The 15,182-nt window shown below is 43.4% G+C and overlaps 1 protein-coding gene across 1 annotated transcript; it reads right to left on the bottom strand.

Moving 5' to 3' along the window:
- Positions 1 to 3,873: 3,873 nt before the first annotated feature.
- Positions 3,874 to 7,323, bottom strand: LOC100193784 (probable small nuclear ribonucleoprotein G). Its single transcript, XM_008661830.3, has 4 exons — positions 6,483 to 7,323; positions 6,365 to 6,387; positions 4,406 to 4,527; positions 3,874 to 4,127 (listed from the first exon to the last, which is right to left on the bottom strand). The coding sequence occupies exons 1-4, from the start codon at positions 6,515 to 6,517 to the stop codon at positions 4,065 to 4,067; spliced, it is 243 nt and encodes an 80-aa protein (XP_008660052.1). The 5' UTR covers positions 6,518 to 7,323; the 3' UTR covers positions 3,874 to 4,064.
- Positions 7,324 to 15,182: the final 7,859 nt, after the last annotated feature.

Raw genomic sequence — 15,182 nt, 5'->3', positions numbered from 1 at the left:
CTCTCATCAGAGTCCCATTCCCGACATATGTGGGCATCGCCACCCTTCTTCTTGTAGCATCTCTTCTTCTCCTTCTTCTTCCCCCTCTTGTCGTTGCCCCTGTCACTATCACTAGACATAGGGCATTTAGCGATAAAATGACCGGGCTTACCACATTTGTAGCACACTTTCTTGGAGCGGGGTTTGTAATCCTTCCCCCTCCTTTGCTTGAGGATTTGGCGGAAGCTCTTGATGATGAACGTCATTTCCTTGTTGTCGAGCTTGGAGGCATCGATGGGAAGCCTACTTGATATAGACTCTTCTTTCTTTTCTTCCGTCGCTTTGAATGCAATGGGTTGCACCTCGGGTGTGGAGGTGCCGCCTTGCTCGATGATTTGTTTGGAGCCTTTGATCATCAATTCAAAGCTCACAAACTTTCCTATAACTTCCTCGAGAGACATTAGCTTATATCTAGGATCACCACGAATTAATTGAACTTGTGTAGGATTACGAAAAACGAGTGATCTTAGAATAACCTTGACCATTTCATGGTCATCCCATTTGGTGCTCCCGAGGTTGCGTACTTGGTTCACCAAGGTCTTGTGCCGGTTGTACATAGCTTGTGGCTCCTCTCCTTGGTTGAGGACAAACCGACCGAGCTCCCCCTCGATCGTCTCTCGCTTAGTGATCTTGGTCACCTCATCTCCCTAGTGCGCGGTCTTGAGCACGTCCCAAATCTCTTTAGCACTCTTCAACCCTTGCACCTTATTATACTCCTCTCGACATAGAGAGGCGAAGAGTATAATAGTGGCTTGGGAGTTGAAGTGCCAGATTTGGGCTACCTCATCCGAGTCATAGCCTTCATCCCCCACGGATGGTACCTGCGCTCCAAACTCAATAATGTCCCAAATGCTAGCGTGGAGTGAGGTTAGATGGTGCCTCATTTTGTCACTCCACATACAATAATTTTCTCCGTCAAAAACTGGTGGTTTGCCTAGTGGGACGGAAAGTAAAGGAGTGCGTTTCAAAATGCGAGGGTAGCGTTGGGGGATCTTACTAAACTTCTTGTGCTCATGGCGCTTAGAAGTGACGGACGACGCGTCGGAGCCGAAGGTAGATGGCGACGAAGAATCGGCTCGTAGTAGACCACTTTCTTCATCTTCTTTTTCTTGTTGCCACTCCGATGCGACTTGGGGTGTGAAGGGGATCCCTTCACCTTGTTGCTGGACTCTCCCGATGGAGCCTTCCCGTGGCTTGTGGCGGGCTTTTCGCCGGTCATGACCTCCTTCTTGGCGTGATCTCCCGACATCACTTCGAGCGGTTAGGCTCTAATGAAGTGCCGGGCTCTGATATCAATTGAAAGTCGCCTAGAGGGGAGTGAATAGGCGGAATCTGAAAATTATAAACTTAAACACACACTACAAGTCAGGGTTAGCGTTAGAATTAAAATCGAGTCCGAAAGAGAGGGTAAAAAAACAAATCAAAAGCAAATGAAGCGAATGACACGGTGATTTGTTTTACCGAGGTTCGGTTCTTGCAAACCTACTCCCCGTTTAGGTGGTCACAAATACCGGGTCTCTTTCAACCCTTACCCTCTCTCAAACGGTCACCTAAACCGAGTGAGCTTTTCTCCTTAATCAAACGGGTCACTTAGACCCCTACAAGGACCACCATAACTTGGTGTCTCTTGCCTTGATTACAAGTGTGTTGAGAACTAGAAAGAGGAAGAATAAAAGCGATCCAAGCGACAAGAACTCAAATGAACACAAATGTCACTCTCACAAGCCACTAAGTCTTTGGAGTGAGTTTGGGACTTGGAGAGGATTTGATCTTTTGGTTTGTGTCTTGGAGTGAAGTCTAGAGCTCTTGTATTGAATGCAAATTGTTGGAAACTTGGATGCCTTGAATGGTGGTCGTTGGGGGTATTTATAGCCCCAACCACCAAAACAGCCGTTGGGGAAGGCTACAGTCGATGGGCGCACCGGACAGTCCGATGCGCCACCGGACACTGTCCGGTGCGCCAGCAACGTCACCCAACCGTTAGGGTTCTCACGGTTTCGACTGTTGGAGCTCTGACTTCTTGGGGCACCGGACAGTCCGGTGCCGCACTGGATAGGCACTGTTCACTGTCCGGTGCGCCTTCTGGCACTGCTCTAACTTTACGCGCACTGTTCACGCACTGTTCACCTTTTGCAGACGACCTTTGGCGCAGTAGCCGTTGCTTCATATGGCACACCGGACAGTCTAGTGAATTTTAGCGGAGTGGCGGTGGAGAAAACCCAAAGCTGAGGAGTTCAGAGTTGATCTTTCTGGTGCACCGGACACTGTCCGGTGGCACACCGGACTGTCCGGTACGCCAGACCAGGGCAGCCTTCGGTTTCTTTTGCTCCTTTCTTTTTGAACCCTAACTTGATCCTTTTATTGATTTGTGTTGAACCTATGGCACCTGTAGAACATATAATCTATAATAAACTAGTTAGTCTAATTGTTTGTGTTGGGCAATTCAACCACCAAAAACATATAGAAAAAAAGGTTTGACTCTATTTCCCTTTCACCGAGCCCTAACAAGAGAGACCCTTAAAGCTCACGAAACAGTAGAGGTACCGAACGTCTCTAATAGGGATGTCTCCTTTACACCTTCCTTTTTGGTTACACGATTTCTTATAATATTAATCTCATTTAAACCCCACAACTTGATAATATAGTGTATTAGTATTATAGTATAAATATTGTAATCTTTTAAAAGTTTTAGAAAATAACAAATCAATGTTAAATAAACGAGTTATAGTTATCGATGTACATAAGGAGAGCAATATAGATTGAATAGTTAGAGACAAAGTGTACGTCAAAGAAAAAATCTTTTAGAAAAATATATTAAAAATATAAAGATGTATTGCGAATTGGTTAGAGTAGACCTAGGCAAAAAGAATCGAAACCGAGTACCCGAACCAAAATAACCGAGAACCAAAACCAAACTAACCGAATCGAATGAACCATTATGAAATTCGATTTTAGTTTTTTGAGAACCGAAATAAATGAGACATTTTCGGTTCACACTCCAAGGAACCAAAAGAACCGAAAATATCAGATTCAATTTGTTACATGTGTTTGTAATTTTGGATGTTGTGTTTATCAACTTATGTTGAACCTCTAATTATCCATGTATTATCTATAAAATTTTGGTCATTGTGCATTTGTGGTTGTTTGTGAGCAGATGCTGCTGAAATTTCTCACAAAAGTTGTCATTATTCAGAATTTTAGATTAGCTGTTACAGTTCGGTTAGAACTGAGAACCGAACTACTCAAATTTAATTTCTTTATCTTGCTATTTCGGTTCTAGTTTTTGAAAAACCGAATTTCTATAAAAACCGAGGAACCGAATGTCCAGTCCCTAGTTGGAGCCAATCCATAAAAATACAGTGTAGAACAATGAAACTATAGAAGAATTTGATTCTGGTTCTGATCTCATTAATGTCTCATTTGGGTGTAGATATTAATGCACAAAATTGACAGGTAAAATCAATTTTCTTAAATTCTAATATTTGGTTGAACATAGAATTAAGATTTAGATTCAAAGAGTCAATTATGTGGTATTGAACTATAACTAAAAACTCCTCTCCCATTACAGATCAACTCTATATTGCATGGAATTAGACCACTCAATTCCGAACTATATTGCATGAAATTAGACCACTCAATTCCGAACTCCAATACAGTGACATCCAAACAATAGAATTTGGTATTGAATCTAATTTTACGGTGACATCTCATTTTAATATCATAGCTAATTTGGTATTGAATCTAATTGAATTCCATGCTCTCTAATATCAATATCCAAACAGAGCATTGACGATGAATCACAGATCTCATGTGCCTCACAAGGCACCGGCTATGTAGAACAATAGACGAAATGATGCATTGCCAATGTTAGCGCCAAGGCAGTAATGAAGTCACCATTGAAACAGGGGTGCTGGTAGCCGAGTTATGTTGCTGTGCAAAAGCACGAGTCCGAAGTACAACAGGGTTCACTCATAGCATTTACATCAGTTTTCATGCTGCGACTATATCAGCTGAAAAATAAGGATTCACTGCGACTTGGCAACTGGCTCCAGTGCCTCGATCATGACAACACTGTTTCCCCTGATAACCTGCAGATGATTGTAGGCTGTCAGCATATTATGCGAGTTAATAAAACTGTATTTTCTAAGAATTCTAGCCTATTTGATTGGCTTTGATCCGAAACAGCTTCTACTTCTAAAGTGTTTTGGTCTACTTCTACAGTGTTTTCATCTCTATGGATTGCAGCTACAGCAGTCCAAACAACTGACTTTAATCCAAAACGAACAAGCAATCATTAAAACTGCTTGACCACAAACAAGTACACGTGGAAAAAGCTAAAAATAACCTTCGGTAGAAGAAAACTTACCACCATTCCAATATCTGTCTTGTCATTTCCATTGACCTCCACAGTGTTGTCGATCACCAGATTCATGAACTGGTCGAATCCCCGAAGTGTGCCAATAACAACACGGTTTGCATTCAGCTTAACTGAAGAAATAGGCAAACAGTGAACATACAGGCCACTCATAATTTCAATGGCGAAATATTAATCTAACTCAAAACCTCCAGGATATAACAAAAATAAAATGACAAAACAGAACGTTATTGAATCAACTCACCCATGGAAAAAATACAAAAAAAACCTTGTGACTGCATATAAAATGAAACCTCGATCTCATTATAAATAATACTGTCATGAACCAAGCCTGTTATGCCTGACTGTTTGACTCAGTAATACACTTTACAGTGTTTTAAAAAATTCGTAGAAAAAAAATACAAAGGAAGCCTTTGTAATTGCATATACAATGGGGCTTCAGACATCATTATAAGACACCAGAAATATTGAATATGGAACTGCCAACATCAAATTATCAGGGGTACCTCGATTCTGCTTGAGTGAGTTCGTGGAGAACTAGTTAAAATTCCTGTCCAAAATAAATCAACTTCTATAGTTGTTTTCAGTTAACCTTTTTTTCAGGTTTCGCTGAAATTTATAGGAAAAAATATTTAATATTTGACACAAACTCAGTTAGATACAACATGAAATATATTTTCATATTATACTTTTTTTTGCTGTGATATATGCTAAAACTTCATATAAGATTGCGCAAACTTAAGAAAACTTGACTTGGGACCATTCTAGAAATTGATTTATTAAAAGACAGAGGGACTTGTCACTTGTGTTTTATTCCTTCAAAATAAATGCGTGTTTGTTTAATGCGTGTTTAATACGAAGATCACATTTAACACTAGGAACGACTTCCCACTAGATGTAATTTAATGTGTGTTTTGTTTAATACAGCATTTCTTATGTTTTAATCCTTCAAAATATCTCCCAGGCACTTATAAATGACAACAAGCTGATCCCTGTAAGTCAGCCTGATTTATGCCCAGTTTGCATCCACCAGCTACACTTTAGCTACTCCCCACTACGGCTGTCCGCTGCAGATCCAAATGGTCCCAACTAAAACACGACTCAACTTTAGCTGGAGGCCTAAATGTAAACCATTCCTTTAGCCGTTTCAACCCAACTAAAGCCAACTAAAACATGTTTAGCTAGGATCCAAACAGCGCCCCTAAACTTTTGCTGGCCAGATTAGCGGGATAAAGTTTAGCTAGGGTCAATCAAAACAGGGTCTTACACAAGCAAGTGGATTCGAAAAGGTTGATGTGGCAGCCTATCAGAGTAACTATGACAAAAAGCCTCATGTGGAAATTAATCCATAGCTTTTAGAAAATCATCGTCATGTAGGCCAGCCATCCCACACGGATTACGAACAGAACTTATTTTGGATTATCAGAGCAACTACAAAAATGAGGGAGAAATCATGACAGAAGATCCGATAGGGTAGTCACCACACTATCAAAGGGATGGCTACAAAACACCAAAGAACCATAGATACATGGCACTGTGACTGTCAGGACGCTTATAATTCGATAATGTACAACATGATACATATGTGAAAATATGATTGAATGCCCTATCAGAGTAACTATGACATAATGCTTCATGTGGAGATAAATCCATAGCCTTCATATTATGTTCATCATTTAGGGCATTTTTCAAATACGAAAATCACAAAACATACACAGTTTTGGTGCATGGTCAGGCTGAAGAACAAACTGAAACAAAGGAAGACGTTCAAATTGCCAGAACAGACATAAGCTGCTTCATCTGTCTAATGCGGAGCTAACAACGAACAGTCACGTATATTATGATCTAAGAACAAACGTACTGGGCACATGGGAAGAAGAAAAACTTTCTTGAAGCAAAACCACAGGTGTACTATTGGGACTGGATAGCGGAATCGAGAGTACCACTTACTCTGAAGCTTCTTGTCCATGTACCTGTGAACGTCACAGGAAACAAACCGAAATCAGCACGACGGAACGGAGCAAACCGGGATCTAATCCAGAGGGGGGAGACAGATGCGGGCGCTTACTTCTTGAGATCCGGAGGCTGCCCCGAGCGGCTCATGGTGGCGGCTACCTAGCCTCGAACGCGAGAGAGGCGAAGGGATCTAGGAGCGCCGACCAGCTTCTCAAAACACTGGCGCGATGGAAGAGCAGAAGAAAGACAGCAGCAGGAGCAGACGAGCAGCCAAGCTTTAAAGGGAACACAAGCCGCCGGCGCGTCAAAACCCTAGAGCGCGATGCGTCGGGGCCGCAGGCAGGTAGTACGTAAGTACGTTCGACTAGTCATGGGCCGTAAACCAGCTACTGTCATTTACAGCTCATGATAGAGGATCGGGCTATCTAGGTGGGCTTGGTAGCTCGGCTCCAATCAGTAACTATTAGGCCCATATAACAATGGTTAACAATGAAGAAACAGATCCAAGTGTTCCAAGGCAGGCAACCAACCGATCAAGAGGACGCGTGAGCGGGGCGAGGGTTGCCCGTAACTGGCGCGGTGGCCGCGGCGGCGCGGCCGCAGCAAGGCAGAGACGGCTGAGGCTCGACGAGGCGACGACGGCAGGGCTGGCCGTGGGCAAAGGAGAGATGGCTCCATAGCCGAAGCTTGGCAGTGAGTTCATGGCAGAGGCTGTCGTTCCCAATCATTGTTTGATGTGTAAAATTTTAGAAGGGCGTTTACTAAGCAGGGTTCCCAATCTCGTTTCATATTCATTTAAATGACTGGTTTCCGCATTTCTCGGTCAGGAAACCGCCAATTAGCACCAGGAAACCGCCAATTAGCACTGAGAAACCAGTTCCGGTAAATTTCCGTGCACATATTTTCAATTTTGAAAAATAATCAATGAGAAACCGCCGAGAAACTGTGTTTGTCTGTCTATATTTTGTTTCCCCAATAATCTGAACAGGACACTAAATTCTAGTGAGAATAACCTAGAATAAAAATTGTCCTTTTACCGGTATACCTTGACTCTGTAAGGGCAAACAATTCAAGTTAATTTCCTTGTATTTTCATATTGACACTAATTCTAAAAAGTGATAGAACAAAATGACTTGTTAGAGCATCTCCAACAATGCCTCAAACTAGTGCCTCAAATTGAAATATGGGGCTCTACACAAGAAAAACTACTCCAACAGTGCCCCATTTCATAAAATTTTGTCAAAAAAACTATAGGGCACCATCTCAAGTGACTCAAATATACTACACCGTAGTGGGCTGTCCTATAATCTAGATTTGGGGCTTTACTGTTGGAGCGGGGTGTTTTGCTGGTGCCCTAAATTGTATAAAATATACTTATTTTCAAATTATAGGGCATTTTTATAGGTCACATTGTTGGAGATGCTCTTAAGAATAAACGAACCACTGAAGAAGATTTTGGAATTTACATAGCTCGGCTCGGCTCGGTTCATTAAGCTAACGAGCCGGCTCGACTTGCTAGTTAAGAAACCGAGCCAAAGAATCAACTCGGCTCTGTTTGCGAGGTTGAGCTGGCTCGTTTAGCTCGTAGGCTAAAACAAAAGACTATATATATATATATATATATATATATATATATATATATATATATATATATATATAATCAATTATTAGTTAATTCTAGACTAATTTAACACTAAAAAGAGTAATAGTACTCACAATTTCATATACCACGTCGATTCAACATCAAATTAACATAGTTCATCACTTATTAGTTTATCCAACACAAGTGCAGCCTTTGTTTTGCTGACAAATGGTAGCTCGTTCGAGCTAACGAGCTGGCTTGTTAACAAACCGAGTTGAGATGCTAGCTCATCTCATGACAAAATTAAAATGAGCCGAGCCAAGCTAATCACAGCCAAGCGAGCTCATAAGCCACGAGTATTTTTCCAGCCCTAACTCCACCTTTGACCTTTCCGCTGCCAGAGCATGGCTTCGGCAACCCGCGCGCCCACAGCAAGGACGGCGGCGACGAGGAGTTCCCCCGCGCTTCACCTCGCGCCCTCCTATTGGGGGCCTTACCTCGCCGAAGATCTTCAAATCACCTCATTTTCGGCTTGAGAAGGTGTGTTTCAGACACAACAAGAAGTGTCAACGAAGCAAACCTTCGTCAGGAGTAGTGTGCAAGCTAGAAATGAGAAGATGTAGACCTTCGCACGTATACAGAAGCTAAGGATTCACACACGAAGCGGATAAAAAAGGCCAAGAAGATTTGTGAAGCAAGAAAGAAGAATAAGAAGAAGAAGAAAAGATGATATTGCCATGTATAATTTGTAAATCGTACTTGTAAACTTCGTGGGCATAATTATAATTTTTTATGAAGTTGTACCTCTTCACTGTAAATAGATGAATAGTGATATACATAAATTCACCTTTTGAAGGCACATAGCTTTGTTTAGTTTAGCCTACGAAGTACCTTTGAGTTACAGAGAGTCGCCTACAGGGGGTGAATAGTTGAAACCTAGAAATTATAAACTTTGAACACGAACTTCGCCTGAGGTTAGCGTTAGAACGAGTAATAATGAAATTAAAGTGCGGAAGATAGTTCTTCTTGCCATGAGTTTGAGAGCACCTAGAGGGGGGGGTGAATAGGTGATCCTGTAAAAACTTAACTTATAGCCACAAAAACTTGTTAGGGGTTAGCACAATAATTGCCAAGTGGCTAAAGAGGAGATCTTGCACAATACGACAATCACAGAGAATTCAACACAGAGGAGACACGGTGATTTATCCCGTGGTTCGGCCAAGTACAAAACTTGCCTACTCCACGTTGTGGCGTCCCAATGGACGAGGGTTGCAATCAACCCCTCTCAAGCAGTCCAAAGACCCACTTGAATACCACAGTGTTTTGCCTTGCTTATCTTTATCCCACTCGCGAGGAATCTTCACAAATTGGAGTCTCTCGCCCTTACACTTAAGATTCACAGAGAAGCACGGAGTAAGGGAGGGAAGCAACACACTCAAATCCACAGCGAAACGCGCACACACACGGCCAAGATTCGAGCTCAAAGACTATCTCACAGTTTCTCACAAGAACAGAGCTCGAATCACTTAGAATAACAAACGGATGCGCAAAGACTTAGTGTGGATGATCAGGGATGCTCAAGAGTTGCTTGGTGTACTCCTCCATGCGCCTAGGGGTCCCTTTTATAGCCCCAAGGCAGCTAGGAGCCGTTGAGAACAAATCTGGAAGGCCATCTTTGCCTTCTGTCGTCGGGCGCACCGGACAGTTCGGTGCACACCGGACAGTGTCCGGTGCCCGATTCCTTTCCTTAAATGGCTAAGCCGACCGTTGCAGATGCGGGAGCCGTTGGGGCACCGGACATGTCCTTCCGACCGTTGGCTTGGCCACGTGTCCCGCGCAGATCGCGCGGCCGACCGTTGGCCCTGGCCGACCGTTGGCCCTGGCCGACCGTTGGCTCACCGGACAGTCCGGTGCTGATAGTCGCCTAAAGGGGGGTGAATAGGGCGAAACTGAAATTTACAAATATAAACACAACTACAAGACGGGTTAGCGTTAGAAATATAAACGAGTCTGCGAGAGAGGGCGCAAAACAAATCGCGAGCAAATAATGAAGTGTGACACACGGATTTGTTTTACCGAGGTTCGGTTCTCTCAAACCTACTCCCCGTTGAGGAGGCCACAAAGGCCGGGTCTCTTTCAACCCTTCCCTCTCTCAAACGGTCCCTCGGACCGAGTGAGCTTCTCTTCTCAAATCAAAGTCGGGAACAAAACTTCCCCGCAAGGGCCACCACACAATTGGTGCCTCTTGCCTTGATTACAATGGAGTTTTGATCACAAGAACAAGTGAGAAAGAAAAGAAGCAATCCAAGCACAAGAGCTCAAATGAACATGGCAAATCACTCTCTCTAGTCACTAGGGCTTTGTGTGGAGTTGGGAGAGGATTTGATCTCTTTTTGGTGTGCTTTGCAATGAATGCTAGCTCTTGTATAGTGGTTGGAAGCTGGAAACTTGGATGCAATGAATGGTGGGGTGATTGGGGTATTTATAGCCCCAACCACCAAAAGTGGCCGTTGGAAGGTTGCCTATTCGATGGCGCACCGGACAGTCCGGTGCACACCGGACAGTCCGGTGCCCCCTGCCACGTCACCACTGCCGTTGGATTCTGACCGTTGGAGCTTCTGACTTGTGGGCCCGCCTGGGTGTCCGGTGCACACCGGACAGGTACTGTTTGCTGTCCGGTGTGCCAGCATGGGCGACTCTGACTCCTGCGCGCGTAGAGCGCGCATTAAATGCGCGGCAGAGAGTCGTTGGCACGGAGATGACCGTTGCTCCGGAGTCGCACAGGACAGTCCGGTGCACACCGGACAGTCCGATGAATTATAGTGGACGAGCCGTTGGCTTTTCCCGAAGCTGGCGAGTTCCTGAGGCCGACCTCCCTTGGCGCACCGGACACTGTCCGGTGTACACCGGACAGTCCGGTGAATTATAGCCGAGTCGCCTCTGAGAATTCCCGAAGGTGGCGAGTTTGAGCCTGAGTCCCCCTGGTGCACCGGACATGTCCGGTGGCGCACCGGACAGTCCGGTGCGCCAGACCAGGGGTGCCTTCGGTTGCCCCTTTTGCTCCTTTGTTGAATCCAAAACTTGGTCTTTTTATTGGCTGAGTGTGAATCTTTAACACCTGTATAATCTATACACTTGGGCAAACTAGTTAGTCCAAAGATTTGCGTTGGGCAATTCAACCACCAAAATTATTTGGGAACTAGGTGAAAGCCTAATTCCCTTTCAATCTCCCCCTTTTTGGTGATTGATGCCAACACAAACCAAAGCAAATATAGAAGTGCATAATTGAACTAGTTTGCATAATGTAAGTGTAAAGGTTGCTTGGAATTGAGCCAATAAAACTACTTACAAGATATGCATGGAATGTTTCTTTCTTATTTAACATTTTGGACCACGTTTGCACCACAAGTTTTGTTTTTGCAAATTCTTTTGTAAGTTCATTTCAAAGATCTTTTGCACATAGTCAAAGATAAATGAATAAGAGTTAGCAAAGCATTTTCAAGATTTGAAATTTTCTCGCCCTGTTTCAAATGCTTTTCCTTTGACTAAACAAAACTCCCCCTAAAGGAGATCCACCTCTTAGTGATCAAGAGGGTTTTGATATGTATTTTTAAAATACTACTTTCTTCCCCTTTTGAACACAATAGGATACCAATTGATAAATACTTTTGGAAAACACTAAGTTTTTGAAATTGGTGGTGGTGCGGTCCTTTTGCTTTGGGCTCATTTCTCCCCCTTTTTGGCATGAATCGCCAAAAACGGAATCATGAGAGCCCTCCTGGTGCTATCTTCCTCTTTGGTCATAAATAAATGGGTTAAGATTATACCAAAGGAGAAGTCCTTTTCTTTGATGCTCATTTCTCCTCAAAGAATAGAGAGTTGCTTGGAGTGATGGCGAAGTATGAGTTACGGAGTGAAAGCCTTTGTCTTCGCCGAAGACTCCAATTCCCTTTCAATGTACCTATGACTTGGTTTAAAATAGACTTGAAAACGCATTAGGCATAGCATATGAAAGAGACATGATCAAAGGTACATTTATGAGCTATGTGTGCAAGCTAGCAAAAGAAATTTCTAGAATCAAGAATATTGAGCTCATGCCTAAGTCGGGTAAAAGATTGTTCATCAAGTGGCTTGGTAAAGATATCGGCTAATTGATCTTTAGTATTAATGTAAGAAATCTCGATATCTCCCTTTTGCTGGTGATCCCTAAGAAAATGATACCGAATGGCTATGTGCTTAGTGCGGCTATGCTCGACGGGATTGTCGGCCATTTTGATTGCACTCTCATTATCACATAGCAAAGGGACTTTGGTTAATTTGTAACCGTAGTCCCGCAGGGTTTGCCTCATCCAAAGCAATTGCGCGCAACAATGACCTGCGGCAATATACTCGGCTTCGGCGGTGGAAAGAGCGACCGAATTTTGCTTCTTTGAAGCCCAAGACACCAAGGATCTTCCCAAGAACTGGCAAGTCCCCGATGTGCTCTTCCTATTAATTTTACACCCCGCCCAATCGGCATCCGAATAACCAATCAAATCAAATGTGGATCCCCGAGGGTACCAAAGCCCAAACTTAGGTGTATAAGCCAAATATCTCAAGATTCGTTTTACGGCCGTAAGGTGGGATTCCTTAGGGTCGGATTGGAATCTTGCACACATGCAAACGGAAAGCATAATGTCCGGTCGAGATGCACATAAATAAAGCAATGAACCAATCATCGACCGGTATACCTTTTGATCCACGGACTTACCTCCCGTGTCGAGGTCGAGATGCCCATTGGTTCCCATGGGTGTCTTGATGGGCTTGGCATCCTTCATTCCAAACTTGCTTAGGATGTCGTGAGTGTACTTCGTTTGGCTAATGAAGGTGCCCTCTTGGAGTTGCTTCACTTGGAATCCTAAGAAATACTTCAACTCCCCCATCATAGACATCTCGAATTTCTGTGTCATAATCCTACTAAACTCTTCACATGTAGACTCGTTAGTAGACCCAAATATAATATCATCAACATAAATTTGGCATACAAACAAGTCATTTTCAAGAGTTTTAGTAAAGAGTGTAGGATCGGCTTTTCCGACTTTGAAGCCATTAGCAATAAGGAAATCTCTAAGGCATTCATACCATGCTCTTGGGGCTTGCTTGAGCCCATAAAGCGCCTTAGAGAGCCTATAGACATGGTTAGGATACTCACTGTCTTCAAAACCGGGAGGTTGCTCAACATAGACCTCTTCCTTGATTGGTCCATTGAGGAAGGCACTTTTCACGTCCATTTGATAAAGCTTAAAGCCATGGTAAGTAGCATAGGCTAATAATATGCGAATTGACTCAAGCCTAGCTACGGGTGCATAGGTTTCACCGAAATCCAAACCTTCGACTTGTGAATACCCTTTGGCCACAAGTCGTGCTTTGTTCCTTGTCACCACACCATGCTCATCTTGCTTGTTGCGGAAGACCCATTTGGTTCCTACAACATTTTGGTTAGGACGTGGAACTAAATGCCATACCTCATTTCTAGTGAAGTTATTGAGCTCCTCTTGCATCGCCACCACCCAATCCGAATCTTGGAGAGCTTCCTCTACCCTGTGTGGCTCAATAGAGGAAACAAAAGAGTAATGTTCACAAAAATGAGCAACCCGAGATCGAGTAGTTACCCCCTTATGAATGTCGCCGAGGATGGTGTCGACGGGGTGATCTCTTTGTATTGCATGGTGGACTCTTGGGTGTGGCGGTCTTGGTTCTTCCTCATCCTCCTTTTCTTGATCAATTGCATCTCCCCCTTGATCATTGCCATCATCTTGAGGTGGCTCATCTTCTTGATTTTGCCCTTTAACAACTTGAGCTTCATCCTCATTTTGAGTTGGTGGAGATGCTTGCGTGGAGGAGGATGGTTGATCTTGTGCATGTGGAGGCTCTTCGGATTCCTTAGGACACACATCCCCAATGGACATGTTCCTTAGCGCTATGCATGGAGCCTGTTCTTCACCTATCTCATCAAGATCAACTTGCTCTACTTGAGAGCCGTTAGTTTCGTCAAACACAACGTCACATGAGACTTCAACTAGTCCAGTGGACTTGTTAAAGACCCTATATGCCCTTGTGTTTGAGTCATAACCAAGTAAAAAGCCTTCTACAGTTTTAGGAGCAAATTTAGATTTTCTACCTCTTTTAACAAGAATAAAGCATTTGCTACCAAAAACTCTAAAGTATGAAATGTTGGGCTTTTTACCGGTTAGGAGTTCGTAGGATGTCTTCTTGAGGATTCGGTGAAGATATAACCGGTTGATGGCGTAGCAGGCGGTGTTGACCGCTTCGGCCCAAAACCGGTTCGGTGTCTTGTACTCATCAAGCATGGTTCTTGCCATGTCCAATAGAGTTCGATTCTTCCTCTCCACTACACCATTTTGTTGAGGTGTGTAGGGAGAAGAGAACTCATGCTTGATGCCCTCCTCCTCAAGGAAGCCTTCAATTTGAGAGTTCTTGAACTCCGTCCCGTTGTCGCTTCTTATTTTCTTGATCCTTAATCCGAACTCATTTTGAGCACGTCTCAAGAATCCCTTTAAGGTCTCTTGGGTTTGAGATTTTTCCTGTAAAAAGAATACCCAAGTGAAGCGAGTATAATCATCCACTATTACAAGACAATACTTACTCCCGCCGATGCTTATGTAAGCAATCGGGCCGAATAGATCCATGTGGAGTAGCTCAAGCGGCCTGTCGGTCGTCATGATGTTCTTGTGTGGATGATGGACTCCAACTTGCTTCCCTGCCTGGCATGCGCTACAAATCCTGTCTTTCTCAAAATGAACATTTGTTAATCCTAAAATGTGTTCTCCCTTTAGAAGCTTATGAAGATTCTTCATCCCAACATGGGCTAGTCGGCGGTGCCAGAGCCAACCCAAGTTAGTCTTAGCAATTAAGCATGTGTCGAGTTCAGCTCTATCAAAATCTACCAAGTATAGCTGACCCTCTAACACACCCTTAAATGCTATTGAATCATCACTTCTTCTAAAGACAGTGACACCTACATCAGTAAAAAGACAGTTGTAGCCCATTTGACATAATTGGGAAACAGAAAGCAGGTTGTAATCTAAAGAATCTACAAGAAAAACATTGGAAATAGAATGGTCAGGAGATATAGCAATTTTACCAAGTCCTTTGACCAAACCTTGATTTCCATCCCCGAATGTGATAGCTCGTTGGGGATCTTTGTTTTTCTCATATGAGGAGAACATC

This window comes from Zea mays, chromosome 9, assembly GCF_902167145.1.
Source record: "Zea mays cultivar B73 chromosome 9, Zm-B73-REFERENCE-NAM-5.0, whole genome shotgun sequence".
In the NCBI taxonomy this organism is placed as follows: domain Eukaryota; kingdom Viridiplantae; phylum Streptophyta; class Magnoliopsida; order Poales; family Poaceae; genus Zea; species Zea mays.
This window is presented reverse-complemented; position numbering and strand designations above follow the sequence as displayed.